Here is a 19,507-nt window from a genome sequence, read left to right on the forward strand (position 1 = left end):
TTATATTGGCTTATGTAACGTTACTCGGCAATGCGAGACTGTTCTTGTGTAGTTAATTGGTTAATTTTGACAGCCCCATGCACGTCATATTTGATGCTATCTTCCATCTTTAAGGTTCATAAGGTTATGGATAAGTGTAAAGTTTCACTGTTTAGAAAGGTATATTTATTATACCTATTTATATATTTATCATAAGCATATTATGCTTTTCATTCAGAAGAAAATCCCGCGCTTAACTGACATCCATCCTTCACGTGCGGTTGCTAGGATCCACATTCGATCCACTGGAAAACTTAATTAACGTTCGACCCAACAAAATATCACACTCTGACTTTAAAGTTAGCGTTAACGCTATCAGTCACCTCAAATAGTTGGAACACCGTCCGCTTACTGAGTGTTATTTTGAAAGTTATGACAGGAAATGTGGTGCTGTATTCTCGCTAGCTTGTGCAACTTCCAAAGCACACTGTGCTAGCTAGCTAGTACTGTGCTACTGCTGCCTCCTGCCAGTGGTGGACTGCCTCTCCAGCTGCTGGGGACTGTGTCGCACATTTCCCATATATCTGTCGTTTGTCAGCACCTGGTTGCCTTTGGACAAGGACGGTAAGAAATCGACTCCAATTTGGTTTAATTTAAGTTAAAATTAAGTTGTGAGTCCGCAATAGCACCCGAAACGTGTGACGTTAACGTTACGCTAGCTAAGCTTGCATGTGTGCGAAGGTGTTCCTGCAAAAACGAGTAAAAACGGACTTTTCCAGTGTGTAGCAGGCAATTGTGTAACGTTAATTTGTTAAGTAACTTCCTTATCTAACGAACTAGTTATATGTCTGGTTAATTGAGTATACCGTTATTCCGTTATTTCGTAACATCAGTCTTTTGGAGCCATGCTGTCACTTTGGAAATATGAACGATGATAGTATTAATTTATATTCGAATTACTATACTCGTTAAAATATTTTTATTTGAACATAGGAACTTTGGTATTGCTCGGTTTGGGAACTCCATAAGCCACCAATTGGTTTTATTTTGACAGTTCAAGCCGGAAGTTTTTGTTTTCTTTTTACTTGTGAAACTTGAATTGATCTCACTTTTGGTCCGCATGGTGTCACCTCATCTCTGGAGGACGATGCGAGCTAATAAGCTCAAACTATTGTAAAACTTGATTATTTGTCCAGAAAACCCACAGGATACTTAACAGTATAGCACAGCAACATTAACATTTTCGTTGAACATTTGTTAAGTAAAGGCTCTTATTGAAGGACTTTTCACGCCCCTCTGTCCACCACGTGTGTTACGTAAGCTGTACTGCATTGTGTCATGGCGTAGGTACACAACGTACCCATTTTTAGAGATAGACATGTCTTGGGTCTATCTCCCTCCATGCATTCCCAGATGCACCAATAAATTACATGTTGTGATCAATTTTAAGCCCATCAGCCCTTTGCCAGATGGGCAAGTGACCATGTCCACCTGGCACAATGGACATATGGCATTGTGCTATCATGCCTGAGATGAAACTGAGTGGGACATTTATTATATGTCATCCACCTAACAGCTGTTTTACTGTTTAACAACAGATGTTAACAGGACGTTTGTACAGACTCTGATGTGAATTCCCTCATGTTTTGTTATTGAGTGATTTGGGCAGATTTGACTGTACTGCAGCGATCATGATTGTCAGATTAACACGTTCATTTTCCTCCTCCTGGTTCTGATTTTCCTCAGGTGAGACGTCCAGCTTTGACTGTAAGAACGAATGTGCCCGAGAGTCTGACACAAGTCTGTTCAATGGCTACCTCAGGCCCCACCTCTTCTGCCTCCATCACTGCCACTGTGCCTGAGGGTTTTCATTATGAAACCAAGTACATTGTGCTCAACTATCTGGGAATGCTGCCTGTTAGTAGATCACAGGCACTAACCCCAGCTCAAGGTGACATTTTCTTTTGCTTCTTCGTATAGTTTAGCAGTATCTGATTTAAGGTACTGCTTGAATCTCAAATTAAAGTGCAGAAATGACGTGTCAATGTGTCCAAAAGAGACACAATGCTCATTACTGAAGTGTCAAGGGCACCCTGTTTTAGTGCTCCCGACAGTCTCTTCGTGTGCAGTGTGTGACCCATATTTTAGGGCAGACCTCTTACAGCATGTGTGCATTCACACAGCACACAAATAGAGCTGTGTGCACATGCACATTTGGCAGTAACAAAAAATATTCAGGGTGTGTAGGCAGGTTGCCACCTGTTCACCAGCTCAATTTAGCCTTCTCTGACATTGGCACAGAAACACATCCAGAGACTGAAAACTAAATAAATGTTACTGAATGTGCTTACTTTTTTGCCATGAAGCTATGGTCACAGCATGTTCCTGGTAAAATAACCTTTTGTAATTATTGATTACAGGGAGAGAAACATCCGACTTGGAAGGTAAGACAGTTTTACAGGAAGAGCATTTGAGGTTCCCTCTGTCACAGCAGAGAAAACAAAGCTATCTGGGGAAAAAAAGCTCAGGCATTTTTAGCAAGAAACACAGAAGTGAGAAAAAAAGAGAGGGGGGGGGGGGGGTCTATATTCCCTGGCCCTTTTTTTTGTTGTGTGCATACTTAGAATTGGCAGAGATTGTTAGATGAGTGGCTGATCCCTGCTTTCCGCTTGACACGGTCCAATTTCTGACAGCCTGTCATGTGTAATCACCGTAGGATAACTCACACACCAACGAACCAAAGCTAAATAGTTGGCCTGTTAGCTGTCTGGCGGAGTGCTGAAACAGCACCAAGCCCAGGAAAAACCAACAGTGGTCCTCAGGGCGTTGATGTATGAGCTGCAGGGTAAGGCAGACAGAATATAAAAAGGATTGACTGTGTCGTCTTCCTTCCTGTTAAAAAAAACCCCGCCAGTATTTGATTTCCGCCCTGAAAACATGAATTGGAAAAATCACAGCTGTTAAATAGACAAAGTATGATACTTCAAAGGTCCTTCGTGTTTCTTTCTATTGGCTGATAGTCACCAGTTTAGCTGTGCCAAAGGAGTCTACGTTCCACGATAAAAACAAATAGCCAATGTCTTTGGGTAGTGTGTGAACAGGAAGGAGGTTCACCAAGCGGAATGTGTCACGTGTGTTTTGCATGATTGAGAGCTCATGGTCACACACCAGCAGCATCTGTGTCCGTATTGCGTGGTTCCTTATGCCCCCAGCAGTGCAGACTGAGTCTTGTAAATAGTTTACATAAACATGAACTGTGCATTGGTGCCTTGTATGCACCAGATGAAAGAGCGCCACTCTTAACTTTTCTTGTTTGAGTTCAGCAACATCATGCTGAGGAGGTAGTAAATGAATACGTTGAAAGTGAAGGGTTTTTGGTATTAGCTGCCCCTAAGCCTGCAAACATGGTTCTCCCTTTTCAGGAAAGTTGATGTTTATATGTGCACAACACCTGCGTGTCTAGTGTCATGTGCTTGCTCGTTGGCAAAATCTGATCCCATACCTTATTTGATATATTCTTAAATATTTGAGATCATTTATATATATAATACAGCTGCACAAAGGGACACTTATTTTGGTTCATATGTCATGTGTTTCTCTTTCAGGACATGACCAGAATGAGAGAGAACGGAGCACAATAATAAAAGCACATGAGGAGGAGATGAGACAACTGGACGATGAAATCGCTGCTTGTGAGTGGACACACACACACACACACACACACACACACACACTCGCGCGCGCGCGCACGCACAACCAGTTCCAGTGGTTATCTTTCAAATGTTATTTTTTTTATATACGAAGTAATGTTCAGGTCTCAAGTCTTTGATTTCAAGTGACAACAATGTGGTTTTGTGTAGACATTGTAGTGCAGATATATGAACCACAAATATGAAACTTTAAAGCATAGTTTAAATAAATGGGGGAAAAAAAACACAATCAAAAACCTAAATACTGTAAACCCCCCCCCCCTTCAATTGTAAATTCTCTGGCATTTGTTTTTGCTATTCTTTTGTTCACATTCTTTGTAGACAGTTGGTCTGCCTGTGCAAAGGAATCCAGAGATTAATATTTGTCAATATACAGTATAACATGAAACGGATAGACCTAATCACCGTGACACAAAAAACACTTCCAGGTAGACAAATGGCAGTTGATTTGAATCACGGAGTTATGTGAAATCGGCATTTTATTTTGTTTATTTCTGTTGTCACTTTCAGCCCTAACTGTAACGTTTAAAGATATATAGGTAAACATGGAGGTCCGACCTGACGTTTCTGCTGCGCTTATTTTCTGTACTGTTGTTTTGCTGCGTCTTTGAACAACCAACTCTAGCGTTATGAACGGCGATAGATAGATAGATAGATAGATAGATAGATAGATAGATAGATAGACATAGTAATATAAAAACTATAGCAGTGCAAGGATAAAGTTTTTAAAAAAAACAGCATTAAATATGGGCATTCTAAGGGAATAAAGTAGACAGTAGGATAGACACAAATCAACAGTCACTCTCACCGCCGGTCGGACTGCCTGCTAGTTTGGTTGGTGTCATTTTCTATACTCTGTGGCCCAACAGGTAGATTAGGTCGCCAACCTAACGTTGGTGAAAGAGTTGACGTATGAAAGCATCAAACATGCCTTTTTAGATGAACAAGATGAGAGTATATCCAGTTGTTTCTCGTCCCTGTTTGCTCAGCGCTGTTAAATTGTATGTACAGGACGCAGGAGTTTTCTACCTGGAAGTTATTGTAACCAAACATGATTGGGTCTATGCAGTGAAAGAGAACTTTGGGTTCTTGACATAACGCACAGTTCTCTGAGTAGCATGAGTTGAGTGTCACTCCAGTCCACCCTCCTCGCGTATGTGTAGCAAGGAAGAGGTGATCCTTTCTAATGACGTATGGTTTGGTGTTAACCCAATTTCTTAGGAGAGGATCCTTTCTCATGCTACTCAGAGAACTGTAGTTACATAAATAACCCATACGTTTTGGTTATCACCAGTGAATGGGCATTGAATTTATGAAGCAAACCACCTTACTAGGGTTGCACGATATTGACAAAATGTGATATTGCGATATCTATATTCATTTCTATATTTTTAAACATATGTAAAATTACAAAAGTTACAGGAAAACGCATCAAAATAGATTCATAACAAATTAAACAAGTTTTCTTACAATACAAGGTTTATTTCAACTGACGGTCATATTGGACTGGTACAACATGAATGAATGAATAAATAAATAAGGACCATGTCTACAGAACAGGACATGTTCTACTGGTTGGACAGTATAAAATATATAAAGAGAACAGGACACAACTTTTCTTTCGCTTCTGATTGGTTCTGTTTAGTTGTCTCTATTTCTTCACTCACACTGTCACTCTGTCGAAATATGCACACACGTGGTCCGCTCCATAGGGTTTGTCACGTAGTGGCCCCGTGCGCTGACGTGCACTAACATGTGCAAGTGGCACGGGAACTGGCCAATGAAATGATGATCATTATAGCGTTTCAAGCGGGCTCTAAATCAAACACAACTAAGCCACACAGCCAACGGACGGGACGCAGCGCTCCACAAAATAAACTAAATACTGCATACTTACCGCGACACTTTCTATATAATCTTGCACAACGTGATATTGCGATAACGATATTGAGTCGATATATCTTGCACCCCTACACCTTACGTTGATGCACTGCCTGTTTGGGATTTCATTCTCCTGTGGTCTGTGTGTTTGCAGCCTTTTCCACAACAGGCTTCGACCGGTACACATCGCTGGTGTTTAATCCCGCCATCCCAGAGGCCTCGATTGAAGACTGCCTTGCTGCAATGGGAGACCGGCTGGCCGCGGAGCTTGACACACACCTGGCAGCAGCCGTGTACACACTCCTCGCAGGGTCAGTTTGCAACTCTTTGACTTTCATGAAAGATTTTAGTTCACATGGCAGTACTGGTGTAGATTAACAGCATCACTGCTCTGACTTAGGATACATGCTTTTCTTGACTGCTTCGAAATGGTGGAAGACTTATATTTCACGTGAAAACAAAGTGTATGTGGGGGGGGGGGGCAGTGCAGCAGCATTTCAGCAGCAGCTATTCAATACTGATTGCCATTTTCCTCGCTGCACTATTTTCACACTTTACAGTGGGGGGGGGGTGTGTGTGTGTGTGTGTGTGTGTGTGTGTGTGTGTGTGTGTGTCTGTGTGTGTGTGTTGTCACAAAGTCAATGTTGATAAACGCCGTCTTAGTTCATTTTCTTCTTGGTGAACTCTTGAACTTTAACAGTGAGAGGAAAAGGGCTTTGTTGCATGAAATTGATTGAAAGGCTTGCATTTACCTCTTGCATGTATATAGTAGAAATTATTATTATTATTATTATTATAGTAGAAACAAGTACAAATCAGAAAACTGAGTGACTGACACACGATGGGATAATGGACAACAACTTAGAGTTTAGGCAAGAGTGCAGAAAAAACAAACCCAAACAAAAATGGCCAAAAGGAGAAAAAAAATTGAATTTTGTATATATACACATGATCTAATAAGACATAAATAAAATAATTAGGCAAAACACATCTAGGCTGTTCATCTACTTTATCACATGACATCTGACCACCTCATGTTTCATGTTCTAAGAAGCCAATTCTCCCCCTTTAAACATGACTGAGCCTCTGACATGAGAGATTACTGGGAGAGAAGGGGACTTTCACTAGACTGTTTAAGGCTTCAGCATGGAATGACTACACAATAAAAACCTCAGTAGACAAACATTTCATTAAAACTTGTGTGTGACAAATACTGTATGTCAAAATCTAAGCTTTGTCTAGCTGCTACGTCTAGGAAGTGATAAGCAAACTCTGAGTAACAAACTCAGATTTATATGTATATTTTTAAAAATCCCGCATGGAAATGTACATAATTCGGTTTAGAATCAAATCGTTGGCCTCTGAATCGGAATCGATTCGTGAGGTGCCAATCAATTCCCACCCCTAATATAAGCATAACACTTCTATTTCTCGAACCAGACCGTTTTGATAATCCAGGAATTATTGGGAAAAGTATTGTCACACAGTGTCAATCTTAACCCGACTATGTTTATTTGCGTCGTGCTGGAAATACTGTATGTACTAGCCAAAGTGTCCTGAATCTCTGAATCTTGGCTTGAGACTGCACACAGATGATAAAAATGCAAACAAACTATTGTAGATTGAATGTAAGTGAGTTGAACGTAAGTGACACTTACCGACAGATAAGACTGTGGTTGTACTGGGCAACTTCCAACTGTCTAACCAAGACCATTCACACACAGGGAACTACCCCAGAGAGTATAAAGTGGCTTTTTGGGCTTGCTCCTTGGATATACGTATCATGTTCAAAAAATGAAGAAAACCAAGGCACACAAATTTGCAACTATAGTAAAAGTTTTAGTTCCAAACATGGCTGACATCCACTAACCCGTTTATAGTAGATAGCACATAATATATAAAAAAAAAAAAAATAGATTCCAGGTGTGTGAATTTGACTCAGGAGGAAGGTGTGGCTTCACAAATCATCACTGGCACACAGGGGATCACTCAAAAAACATTGTGAGTACCAACCTAACATCGATCTGACTTCATGAAAGCAGATCATAACAGAAATCATGGATATACACAGAAAGAATGCAGCAAATTCAAGAGAAGGAGTAGGACCCGGACAACACAAACACACGTTCTGTCTGCCCGCTTTTGAAGTCCAAACCTGGATAAGTTAGAAGGCAAATCTTCTAAGTCTTTCCTACCAAATATTGTTTTTTAGCGGCTCTTGGCAGGTGGACAAAAGTTAATGTGGGATACTGGGTTTGTGGTGGCTTCTTACAATAATTCTAGGTCATTTCAACAGCGATATTCTAAACAGCGATATGTAGTCCTTATGTTTATTACCATTGATTATGTCTGTGTGTTAGGCCTCTGGACTACCAGAGTTTCAGAGACGCAACACGGGATCTCTCAACACACACACAGGGAGGCTGGAGCAATGTGAGTCAGCCATGAGTTCGATCATGAACATTCAATCTGCCCACTATTGCTGTTTACCGGTGTCTCTTTGTGTCCCCACTGCTTTTCTGCTCCCCCTTTAACTTCTTCTCTTCTCTCCCAGGTGGTAGTACCTTTGGTGCTGCTCCAGGCTCTACAAAGCGAGGGCCAGTCACTGACAACTCTGTTGCATCTGGGGGTGCGCTACCTAGAGGAGGATGAAGCTGGCTACATCATCCAGCAAGGGGGATGGGTGAGTTTTTAAGCACGCGATGGAGGAAATCCATTATATGTTTACCCCTATATTTTAAAATTTGTCACCTGGGGTAGTGTGCATATTTAGATGAAAAAAAGCTTGCACCATGCTCAAATAATAAATGGATGTACAGAACTCAAAATAGCCAGGTGAGGGCATCAGTGAGCTGACCTGTACAGATCTTTCATAACCCAGAGTCCCTGCCCCTCTTCTTTTCTGTGATCTACTACCATATTAACATACACATGATTAAAATGTACATCATACTACAATAAGTATACATGACAATAAATCCTCATCAGACAATCTACATAAAAACACAGTATTTAAGTGTAATCACTGCTATTTCCTTTGCAGTATAATACCAACCTATTTTTTTTAAAAGATTTTTTTGGGGGCATTTTAGGCCTTAATTTGATAGGACAGCTAAAAACATGAAAGGAGTGAGATAGGGGGAATGACATGCAGAAAAGGGCCGCAGGTCCCGAACCCGCGGCCGCAGCGGCAGCCCCATAATAACTACATTTAAAACACAACCAGCTGCCCCCGACCTCCTATTAGTCCGGAGTCAAATGCTTTACGTAATCTACTTACAACTTAAACATCCGTCTGTTGACACACATACATTTAATCATACTTCAGACCAAAAAATGTGATCGTATTTCTATTATGCAATATGATGCTTTTTCTCATAAGGAAACATTATTCAGGGTTTAAAGTGCTCATATTATGCTTTTTGGCTTTTTCCCTTTCCTTTATTGTTATATATATTTTTGTTAACGTTATAGGTTTATAAAGTGAAAAAGCCCAAAGTCCACCCCAAAGGGACTTACCATCTCCAACAGAAAACACTGTTCACAAACTGCTCCAAACAGCTCTATTGTAGTCCAGCCTTTACTTCAGAGACAAACGTGGTCACTTTGGAACACACGTTATAATGCTCGCCTAGCTGCTAGCATGGCACGCCCTCATACTCTGCTTCTGACTGGCTAGTAGTCCTTACCTAGGTACTGTCAGGGCACGCCCTCATACTCTGCTTCTGACTGGCTAGTAGTCCTTACCTAGGTACTGTCAGGGCACGCCCTCATACTCTGCTTCTGACTGGCTAGTAGTCCTTACCTAGGTACTGTGAGGGCACGCCCTCATACTCTGCTTCTGACTGGCTAGTAGTCCTTACCTAGGTACTGTCAGGACACGCCCTCATACTCTGCTTCTGACTGGCTAGTAGTCCTTACCTAGGTACTGTCAGGACACGCCCTCATACTCTGCTTCTGACTGGCTAGTAGTCCTTACCTAGGTACTGTCAGGACACGCCCTCATACTCTGCTTCTGACTGGCTGGATTTCCAGCGTATGACTATTTTAGATAAATACGAGTTCTAGCCAATCGGATTCAATCGTGAGTGTGGTGTTGTCTCCGTGGTAACGCGGCTAAAAAAAATTGAGGCAAAGTTTATCAAATCTGGAGCATGTAGATAGAGCTTTAGTTGAGAAAGGAGTTAAAAACATGGCGCTGGGCATGAATAGAGGACAAGAGGAACAGGGTGGAGACGGGGAAGCCGTTCAGCACTTGGTGCCTCAAATTGAGGGAGCCGGGTGCTTGCTTCTGCAGCATATGTTTAAGGAAGATAATGTACGGCAGCAGCGGTAGGTAAGTGCTTGCTAGTCATTAGATGCTAGTCACGAGTACGTTACCGGCAACGACGGCTACCGCTGCAACAGCGACGTCGCTGACCGACCGTTTTTGTGATTAAAAACGTGTGTATGCACGTTCATAGCGGAACTCGATGTGTCGTTCATGATGGCCCAACCACTGTAAAAAGCTGTCTGTGTGGAATCAGCATGGCAGGTATTTAAACACACATGGCCTTGTCCCAGACAAAATGCGACGTTTTCAATATTTAAACATGAAGCAACTAATCTCAACATGGACAAAATCATGAATGTACTTGTTCATGAACTGGCCAAAGTAACAACCCAATATCTCGCAAGTTTTGTTTCCATAATGACTCACTGTAAGATTTTGATATTATGATTGCAATATGTAATCTACATTGACTCTTAATTTAAAATATGGTTGTAAAAAAAGTAAAAATGGATTCAAAGCAAAACTTCCCTTTTTTTTTAAATTATGACTTTTGTTATTGTGTAATGTAAGAAAGACTTCAACTGTTTTGCCAGTCAAATTCACTTTAATCCGTGCATATTGAAACATTAAACTGTGACATTCCTCAGATGAGAACACCCTGATATAAAGCAACTCCAGTGTAGTGCTCACTCACGCAAATGAGGACAGGAACATGTCTTGCCGACTCAGCCATAGGATTAATATGATGCTCACACCTTTCCTGTTTTTGATGTATTATAGACATAATATATTGTAGACATAATATATTATAGACGTTTGTTTTGTTGTAGATTGCTAGATTTAGCTTCTTTTTTTTGCGATAATATTGCAGAGCGTTTTGTTTTCCAGTGTTGTAATAAGTGGAACACTGCGTCACAGATGGCTCCTAGGAACAAGGTCATGCTGATGAAGGGTCACATGACTCGACACGTTAACCACTGCTCCAGTCGCCATTACCTCGTGTCATGATGCTCTGCCCGCTTTCGTGCCGTGTAACGTGAACATAATGCACCGGCTCCAAACAAAGCGACATTCTTGCTCCGCGTTATGTCACGGGATGAACGGATGATAGGCTGGGGCAGGATCAGCAATGGCGAGATGGAGCGGGGGGAGGAGGAGGAGAGAGGGATTGCATGAAGAGACTGGCGATAGGAGGGGAGGGAATACGTAGGAGGGAGGGGTGAGAGATGAGGGACAAAGAGGATGGGCATGGTGAGCAAGTGACAGCAAAGTGAAATCTCCATTAGTTTGACAGCTGCATGCACGCACGCTTCTCCTTCTCCATCCACTCCATCACTAGGACTGTCTATTGTTTAGTCGAGTGACCCGGGGGTTCCAAGACTTCACATTGAGGTAGGATGTTTTCCTCGGGATGTTGAAGCAACCACAGAGTGAGCTCATTGGTCTGGATGCACGCATGTGTGAGAATGTTTACTCTCAGAAAGAGTGACTTTGCAGCAGTGAAAAACTAGTGGCAGCCGAATAGGTCTCTCCTATCTCGCAATATTTCCATGTTTTTGTCATTGTTGAGTGGTTGCATGTAAACATATTGTATGGATTGACGGTTTTTTTTTATATAAATGTGAGCGAAAAGAAAATATAACACTGCTAATTGCTACTAAATGGGGAACATCAAGTACTTTTATACTTTTATATTAGAGGAGATGGAGAGCAGGTCAGGACATTTTTTTCGTAATCATATTTATCTCATTTATTTATGAATCCGTTCCCGCATTTATTTTGTTGAAATACACGAAACAATCTTAAACGCACAGATTAGTACGGGTCACTTTCCGGTGAAGTTGTTACAGTAGGTTTGGGTGCCTCTCATAATGCCTTTTGTTAGTTACATCAGAGTACAATAAGGATTATTAGGACCCCAATGTGATGTACACTTGATTTGGCAGGAACAAAACCAGCAGCCCTCAGACAGGGCACAGCCAGGGACGGGGGGGAGGAGGAGGAGGAGGCCATGATTAGAGAGGGACAAGGGGGGAGATAAAAATGGTCGACATGGTGAAAGAACTCCTGCAATAAGGAGATATACTACAAGCTGTAAACTGGAGAGTAGAATGAGTTGGTTGTAGTTGGGTGGCTGTACCCCCACCAACCTCTCTTTGTTTGTCTCTAACAGTTTGTTCACAGCTTCGTCTCCTGTCTGTCAGTCTGTAATGCTTGCGTGCTGTTGTCGGTCTTTCCTCCTGAGTAATCAGACTATTGTCCTTCAGTGATGTCTGACGGTGAAAACTGCTGCCTGGGAACTGAGTGCGCACAACAGCCATTTCATATTACTGTCTGTCCATGTGAGTGTGATGTAATATGACTCCTGAGGTTGAAAAGTGGCACACTGACAATTGCACCTGGCCTCTTAACGAAGAGAAAGGATTAGTAAAGTCATACATTATTTTACTGCATACTTTACATGGTAAATTGATAGTCAAAGCAGCATACCCTAAAAGGCAATAAAGCAACTTGAACAGGCCCTTGGTTTTACATTGGCAATAGCTGCTGCTGCTTAGAAGTGGTGATGTTGTAGTGACGATATTTTAAGGATAAGGTGCAGTCAGGGTTCCAGCCTGAGTCGTGTCAGGGCATGTCACCCAGCACCCTGCACAGTGTAAAGTGCTCCCCCTATGTTATGTCACCCCCCTCGCACACCCCAGGATGAAATAATGTGCATCACTGTGCCACTGCATCGATTAGACTAGACTAGAGTGCCTGTGCAAGCTCAGGAAACTCCCAAAATAAATCTCATAATCCTCTAAAAACAGCATCACCAGGGGCTTGACTGGCCCACTTGTAGCTTGCTAAATAAATTGCACAGCAGCAGCACACGGGCTGACTGCCAAGGTTTAAACAGGGCACCCGTCCATCTTCTGTCCTTTTGACTATCCATCAGTATCACTGCTGCCCCAGCACTGTTAATGGGGACGGGCCAAAAAGCAATATTTACTGATGCAAATTGTGTAGCTGCCATAACGGCAGCAGACACAGCAGAGTTTTGCCCAAGCCCCTCCCAAAGATGCAAGGTTTCATAAACTCATTCAGTCCTCAACTTGTCTGGGCTTCTGTATGAAACCTAAGGTAATAATAGTGTGTCCAAACATGATTATATAATTCAAATCAATGCTAAGAATGTATTTGCTTTTCCATTGTTGAGTCAAAAGCAATTGTGGGAGGTAGGAACATTTAATAAATAGTCTGTTTGGTTCACATACATTTATGGAAAAAACGCTGAGATTGGTTGTCAGTATTCTTCTGGGTTGATGGAGACGTGGGCATTCACAAGTGGAAGTGTATAGCATATAGTTACTGTAGGTATTTAAAACATGAAAGAAAATGATCTGTGTTAGTTATGATGCAAATACTTCCTTGGGTGAGGTATTCAATTTTGAATGCATCTCAGCCTGCGTAGCCATTCTGGATGGTGATAAATGACCAACATGGGGTGCAATTAGATGCTGACGAGCAGTCTAGCAGTCCCTCTTTGTCAGCTGCTGTGTGACCTCTTGCAGCGCTTGTCAGTTAGGGACAGTGATGACATAATCCTCATAAATGTCAAGAGTACATATGAGACAGTGAATATTACATGAAAATAATCCCTGAAAGTGAAAGTCATTGCTTTGCATTATCATTCAAAAAATTCAGTTTTGTATTCCTGTGTGCCCTTTGTAACATCTCAGAGCTAATGTTTGGTTTTGCAAGTGGATGCAGCATGTTGACCGTATGTGGCAATGTAGCAAGTACTCTTAACTGTGGCAACAATTTGGCAGCGACTTCTTCTCCCAGAATCGGTGTGTTTAGAGATATTTTCAGATTCAGTGTTAAGTGTCAGTTAAGAGCAGGGCAGTGTTGTTACAGTGAAGCACTAGCAGCTCCGTGAGAAGGAAAAGGTAGAGCCTGGGCAGGTAGACTAGGTAGGCTCTACAGCAGGAATGTGAACTTGTTTGATACAGTAGTTTGCCTTAAGGCGAGGAGAACTGTGGAACACGCCTCTCGACAGAACTCTCGAAAGGTTAGGGTGCGTTTCCTAGCTTCAGCCGGGCTGGAGGACAACATGGAGCATTAAGGAAAGAACGGCACATTCAGAGTGGATTGTCTCCTCAGGTGTGTGTTTTGCATTATTTATGCTTTGTTAAATTGTTGACGCATATTTAAAAGTTATTTGCAAGAATTGTTCATACATTTAGTTTGTTCATGAATCCTATGTTAAGTTTTATTATTATTCATCACTATGAATCTAGCTTTGGACTTGACCTGGTTAGATGGCGCATTTGACCTGTGTAATGGTTTATAGTTGGTGCTTGTGCTCGTCGGGTTGGGGACACCCAGTTGGTATTCTTTATTGACAACATACTGTGGCACTCAGCGTAACCTCCTTTTGAGGTTTACCGTCGGTTTAAATTTGAGATTGGTGAGGATTTTGTAGAGGCAGGAGCTTGAAACGTACTGTAAATGTAGAAGGATTGATAGTTAATGTTCCTGAATACCATCAGCAACGTTTTGCTGTGGATTTTCGCCCACATGGCATCCCTGTCCTGTTCTGTCCAGCTGATGGCGAGCCTGTAACCTGAGGGTGAAACCCTCTTGCTCTCCCACATGCAAATCAGCTTATGGAGAAAGCAAACGTCGGATAACGATGGAACGCTGTTAGATTTAATCTCTTTCCTGCCTCCCTGGATACAGCTGTCGTCGCATCCTCCAAAAGTCCTTTTAAGGAAAATGGCCTTCACAGCTTAACCATGTCATATTTACATAGGTCATTGATAGTTTACATACTGTATGCCTGCTGGGAATTTAAATGGTGTGTGGATCAGATGCAAATTGGCGTTCAGGGACACTGAAGAACACAATACCATATTATCATTTCTTCAAATGAGATAGTTGCCGGGTGCCCGGATAGCTCAGTTGGCTGAGCTGGCGCCCATATATAGAGCTTTACTCGTGGACGCAGCCGGCCCGGGTTCAACCCCCGACCTGCGGCCCTTTGCTGCATGTCATTCCCCCCTCTCTCTCCCCTTTCATGTCTACAGCTATCCTGTCAATAAAGGCCTAAAAATGCCTAAAAATAAAAAAATGAGTTGCCTTGGGAGCTGTCAGAACCTCTCTGTCTGCTGCACTCACACAAACAAACACCGCTGTGCCCGCTGTCTGTTTAAATCTTGTCCGTTTAGGTCCCACCTATGGGATATTCTTTTTAACCAAATACCTGCAAATCTAATGACATTCCCATCAGCCTCAGCTGCACTTTGTATTGCGCACTAAGCAGCAAATGTTAGCATGCTTCACATTTATACCTGCTATAATCAGCATGTTGTCATTGTCACTGTGAGCAGCGTGTTAGCATGCTCAAGTAAGCGTTTAGCTCAAAGCACTGCTAGCCCTAAGCACAGCCTGACAACGCAGCTAGCATGACTCGTAGTCTTATTGGAACAGCATTAAGTAGGATAGCAACAACTGAAGAGACATGGTTTGTTCATAATGTTTGTGCTCTGGTGCAGTGAGTTATATTGCGTTGTTCTGACATAATGATGGGGATGTGCATGAGTCCAAAGTTCAGACCTGTTCAAACCTAGACTTGCAGGGCTGTTGTGTGGGCGGTGTTAGATTTTGCTGCTGGATAATGTGAGAGGATAAAGCTCAAATTTCAAGGTGCAGCAAACTGCCACCCACAACAACATATGAATGAATCCACTGTTTTCAACGTATGCCCTCAAGACACTAAGCATGTCCGTGTGTATCGTGTTCCACTGCACACTCAGCAAAATGGAAAGATATGGCTGGTATGGTCAGTCTCAGATATTGGTTTGTTCCTTCCAGTTATGTCAAATGCTGACATGAAAAACCAGCTTTGGCAAAAAAAGTTCAACCTTTTTAATATTTTGGGGTCAAATGTGTATTTAGTTCAGCAGACATTTGGTTTATTTAAACATAGTTTGCTTCAGCAAGCTGACCTCTGTGCCAGCGACTCATAGCCACGAGATCATATGATGTGTGTGCGTTACATAACAGGAGAGCTTTGCAGATGGCCCCATATCTATTGTTGATAAATAGCTGCGTACCACTAGGTGGCACACAAGGCTAACTTAAGGTGTAAAGCAGTGCAGTTATTCGGTATTTACTGTAGACTTCTGCACTTGAAAGTGTCAGTTCAAAAGTTATTTCAATGTTCACCAAGTGTTTTGCAGCACTGTCTGATCTGAATAAGAATTAGGGTGAAATAATTCTTCCATCATGTTGCACCCAAAGAGCAAACTCATTATACAAGATCATACATTTAACATTTCAATTCAATCTATTGCTCCAAATTCTTCACCTGTTTTCTAATCTACAGGATGTTGATACCATCTCTGTCTCTGTCCGTCTACCACAGGGTGAAATATTCAGCCTCGAGCAAGAGGAGGAGCGCGGTGTGACCATTGCTGAAGACAGCAACGACATTTACATCCTCCCTGACCAGCTCAGCCCCCCCTCCTCGCTGCTCTGCACTGGAGACAACAACAGCAGTGAGCAGAGCTCCTGGCAGACCGAAAGCTTACCCGTGTCTCTGGCCGGCCACGAGTCTTGGGCACAGGTTGGTGCGATGGACCCCGAAGACGTCAAGAGCCTGGACAGCAATGAGGGCGTGGCTCTGGCCGAGGAGCGCAGCGAAAACAACTCCTCAAACTCGGACATTGTCCACGTTGAACGCGAAGATGCTGAGCTGCTGGAGGAAGGAGGGGAAGTCGGAGCAATAGACGAAAGCATGATGAGTGTTTTAGGCACAGAGAGCGAGCTAGCCGAGCTTAGGGAAGAATTCAGGGACCAGTCTCCACCTGTTCCAGTGTCAGCCGAGGCAGACTCCACAGCCCCGGCCTCCCTGCTTTCACTAGAGGAGCCAGTTGTAATAGAGGCGCCTGCAAGCTTGTCGGCGGAGCCTTCCCTCCTCTCCGTAGAACCCGAGCTGCCTCCCCCGGTCCCTGAAGCTGCTGCTCCCCCTCCGTCTGAGCCAGAACCTGCAGCACCTTTATCTGTTCCTGCAGTTGAACCAGAGCCTGAGCCAGAACTAGAACCAGCTTCCCCCACCACCCCAGTGCCTGCTGAGGTGGCACCACCATCTCTAGCCAAGGAAACCCAGGCAGAACCAGCAGATCCTGAAGCCACCTCAGAACCAGCTCCTGAACCAGAACAGGAGCCGGAGCCCGTCACAGTGCCTCCCGAGCCAGAGACTGTGGCAGAGCCAGAGGCCCCGTCTGCTGCACCCCTTGTCCTAGAGGCTGCAGTGGCCCCTGTAGAATCCCCGCCTGAGGAGCCCCCAGTGCAGCCGAAACCAGAACCAGAGCTCCCAGTGCTGCTTTATGGAGGTGCTGCACTGGTGGTCCTCGCTGCTGTAATGGCATACGGTGCCGTAAACTACAGGAGGCATTAGAAAATCTTTCTCAGGGGGGAGGAGAACGCAAATTACAAGATGTTAAGGTAGGAATAAATGTATTGTGTTGGATTTATTAAACAAGGCTGGGTTTTTTTTGCAATGCTTCTGAAGGTTTAAATCTGTGAAAAAGCCCCCCAGCAAACCAAAATCTCCCCCTGGCTCATCCACAACCTTCCTGCTGGGCGTCCTGGCTGCTCCACTGCACCAGGAGCAAACACTCCACTGTTCTCTTTGATTTAGCTCTCTTACTGTTTTGGGTTAACTCACACTTTTGTGTGGAAATTCTCAAGACTCCAGCCCTTTTTTCTTAGATTGGAAAGTTTGTGGACTTGTATCCCTCTTCTGCTAGTTTCGCTTTCTGTTGTGTCTCTGGCTCACTGTTAGGATTGTTTTGTATCATTTTTGAGTCCACTTATCTACATGGAAAATTTTGCTGACGACACTCCCTTAGCTAAGTAAACCTCAAAGCCCACTCTACTGTTGCTGTGGGACTCAAGGTTTTCTAGCTTTCTCTCTTTCTATGCAGCAAAGTGGCATTTACTTAGATTTCCCCCTCTAACTGTGATGAGTTATTCCGATTCTTTCTCTGAATAGCAAACCAAATGTATGATGCTGGTATGGGAAAAAAAAAACATCAATTTGATTTTACGTGTAGTGTTTGTATCACTTCACATGCAGCATATTTTAGCTTTTGTGTGTTGAAACATTAAAGGCTTTTGCCCAAGAATGGATAAAAGTATTTAAATGTGTCCTGAGGTACGGTACTGCTGCTGCATTTGTGGAAATGGATAAAAATGCGAGTAACGGTGTATTTATTCTTGTTGCAATGGATTTTCCTATTGTATTCCTACAGTATAAGGTGTCATGCAGTACTTTGAAAGATACCCGAGTCTTTGTGTACACTGAACTACATTTGGTTTGCATTAGCTAAAAAAGGAAAATGTCAGCCACTGCTTGTATTTACCAAGCCAGAGTAAGCAGTATTACTCCAGACAGGGGGAGTAGCAGGAATGTGACTGCAGTACATACATGTAGTCATCCCTTTAACAGATGTACTGGATGGGCTACTCCTTTCCTCAGTTAAAAACACATTTAGTCTGCAGTTTCTTCCCTGGCTTTACTTTCTCTGCCAGTTGTCTTTAGTCCCCAGTGAAGGATACAGAGCAAAATACTGCTACTACTCATCTGCTTATAATGTACCTGACTCATGGCACAACTTTCCAGTGACTGATTGTCCTGTAATGATTTCCAGGATACCCTCCCTGAGAAGAATCAGCCGTTAAAAGCAAAAATGTGTTCAACGACAAATCAAAACGGCGTGATCAAATCAACGTGTTAGTATGGTTTCACATATGCATAGAAAAGGCTGCTATAAAGATTTGGTTTTGAAGTACCATTCAACCTCTTGTGTTGCTATGAAATATTTTTGCATGAATATCACCCGGCTACGGCTATTGGTGCAGTTATTAGTAAACAGACACTAAACCGTTTAGTGGAACGTCCACCGCCTCCCCACCCACATTCAATAGCCGCTTTCCGACCGGAGGGATTTTTGCAGTTCTTAGAACAAAACTTTCCTAGAACCCTTTTTTTTTTTTTCTCCTGTTCCGATTGGACCAATTTGGCGATTATGAAGTTCCTCTGGCCGCAGTTCCTGTAACTCTTTCAGCTCCTACTTCTGCATAATGGTGGTTAGATGGCTGTGATTATAATAACAAAAGGTCAGTTCCTATGGCCACTTGGCCAGTGTGAATGCAAATGGTAAACCGGTTTTGGGGGAGAGTAGTTAGTAGAACTGTTTAGAAGTGGACTGTTCCTAGAACTACGTTCCTGGAACTACTTGGTCGGGAAGAGGCTATTGTAGACTAAATGAGTTCTCCTACCCTTTTGAGAACTGATGTCAATAAGTGCTTCATTGACAGCAGGTGACAAATTGTTTTGTCCTCATTGCTGCCTCACCACTGACTAAATTTCTCTGAGAATTTGGAGATATTGTAAGTTTTATCACTGAAGATTCATGAATGGTTGTTAAAACACAGTATTGAACAGAAACCATTTTCTCTGATACAGAAAGGATGTTTCCTTGTATTTCAGTCTGTGTTGCATAGTAATCCTCATGGACTGAGACTCCTAAACATGACACTTTGTACCTTGAGTTTCCTACAATACACTGTTTGAGATGAGAATAAAAAAAAAAAACTATTTGAGAACTTT

The 19,507-nt window shown here is 42.7% G+C and overlaps 1 protein-coding gene across 2 annotated transcripts; it reads left to right on the plus strand.

Moving 5' to 3' along the window:
* Positions 1-451: 451 nt before the first annotated feature.
* bcl2l13 (BCL2 like 13) lies at positions 452-18,766 on the plus strand. Of its 2 annotated transcripts, XM_078257892.1 has the most exons (8): positions 452-603; positions 1,726-1,930; positions 2,400-2,423; positions 3,585-3,671; positions 5,725-5,881; positions 7,931-8,003; positions 8,125-8,253; positions 16,256-18,766. In XM_078257892.1, exons 2-8 carry the CDS (start codon positions 1,789-1,791, stop codon positions 17,288-17,290), a joined length of 1,647 nt encoding a protein of 548 aa, XP_078114018.1. In that variant the 5' UTR covers positions 452-603; positions 1,726-1,788; the 3' UTR covers positions 17,291-18,766. The 2 variants fall into 2 exon arrangements, with proteins under 2 accessions (XP_078114018.1, XP_078114019.1); XM_078257893.1 differs by lacking the exon at positions 2,400-2,423.
* Positions 18,767-19,507: the final 741 nt, after the last annotated feature.

The sequence above is a fragment of the Sander vitreus genome, chromosome 8, assembly GCF_031162955.1.
Source record: "Sander vitreus isolate 19-12246 chromosome 8, sanVit1, whole genome shotgun sequence".
Lineage (NCBI taxonomy): Eukaryota > Metazoa > Chordata > Actinopteri > Perciformes > Percidae > Sander > Sander vitreus.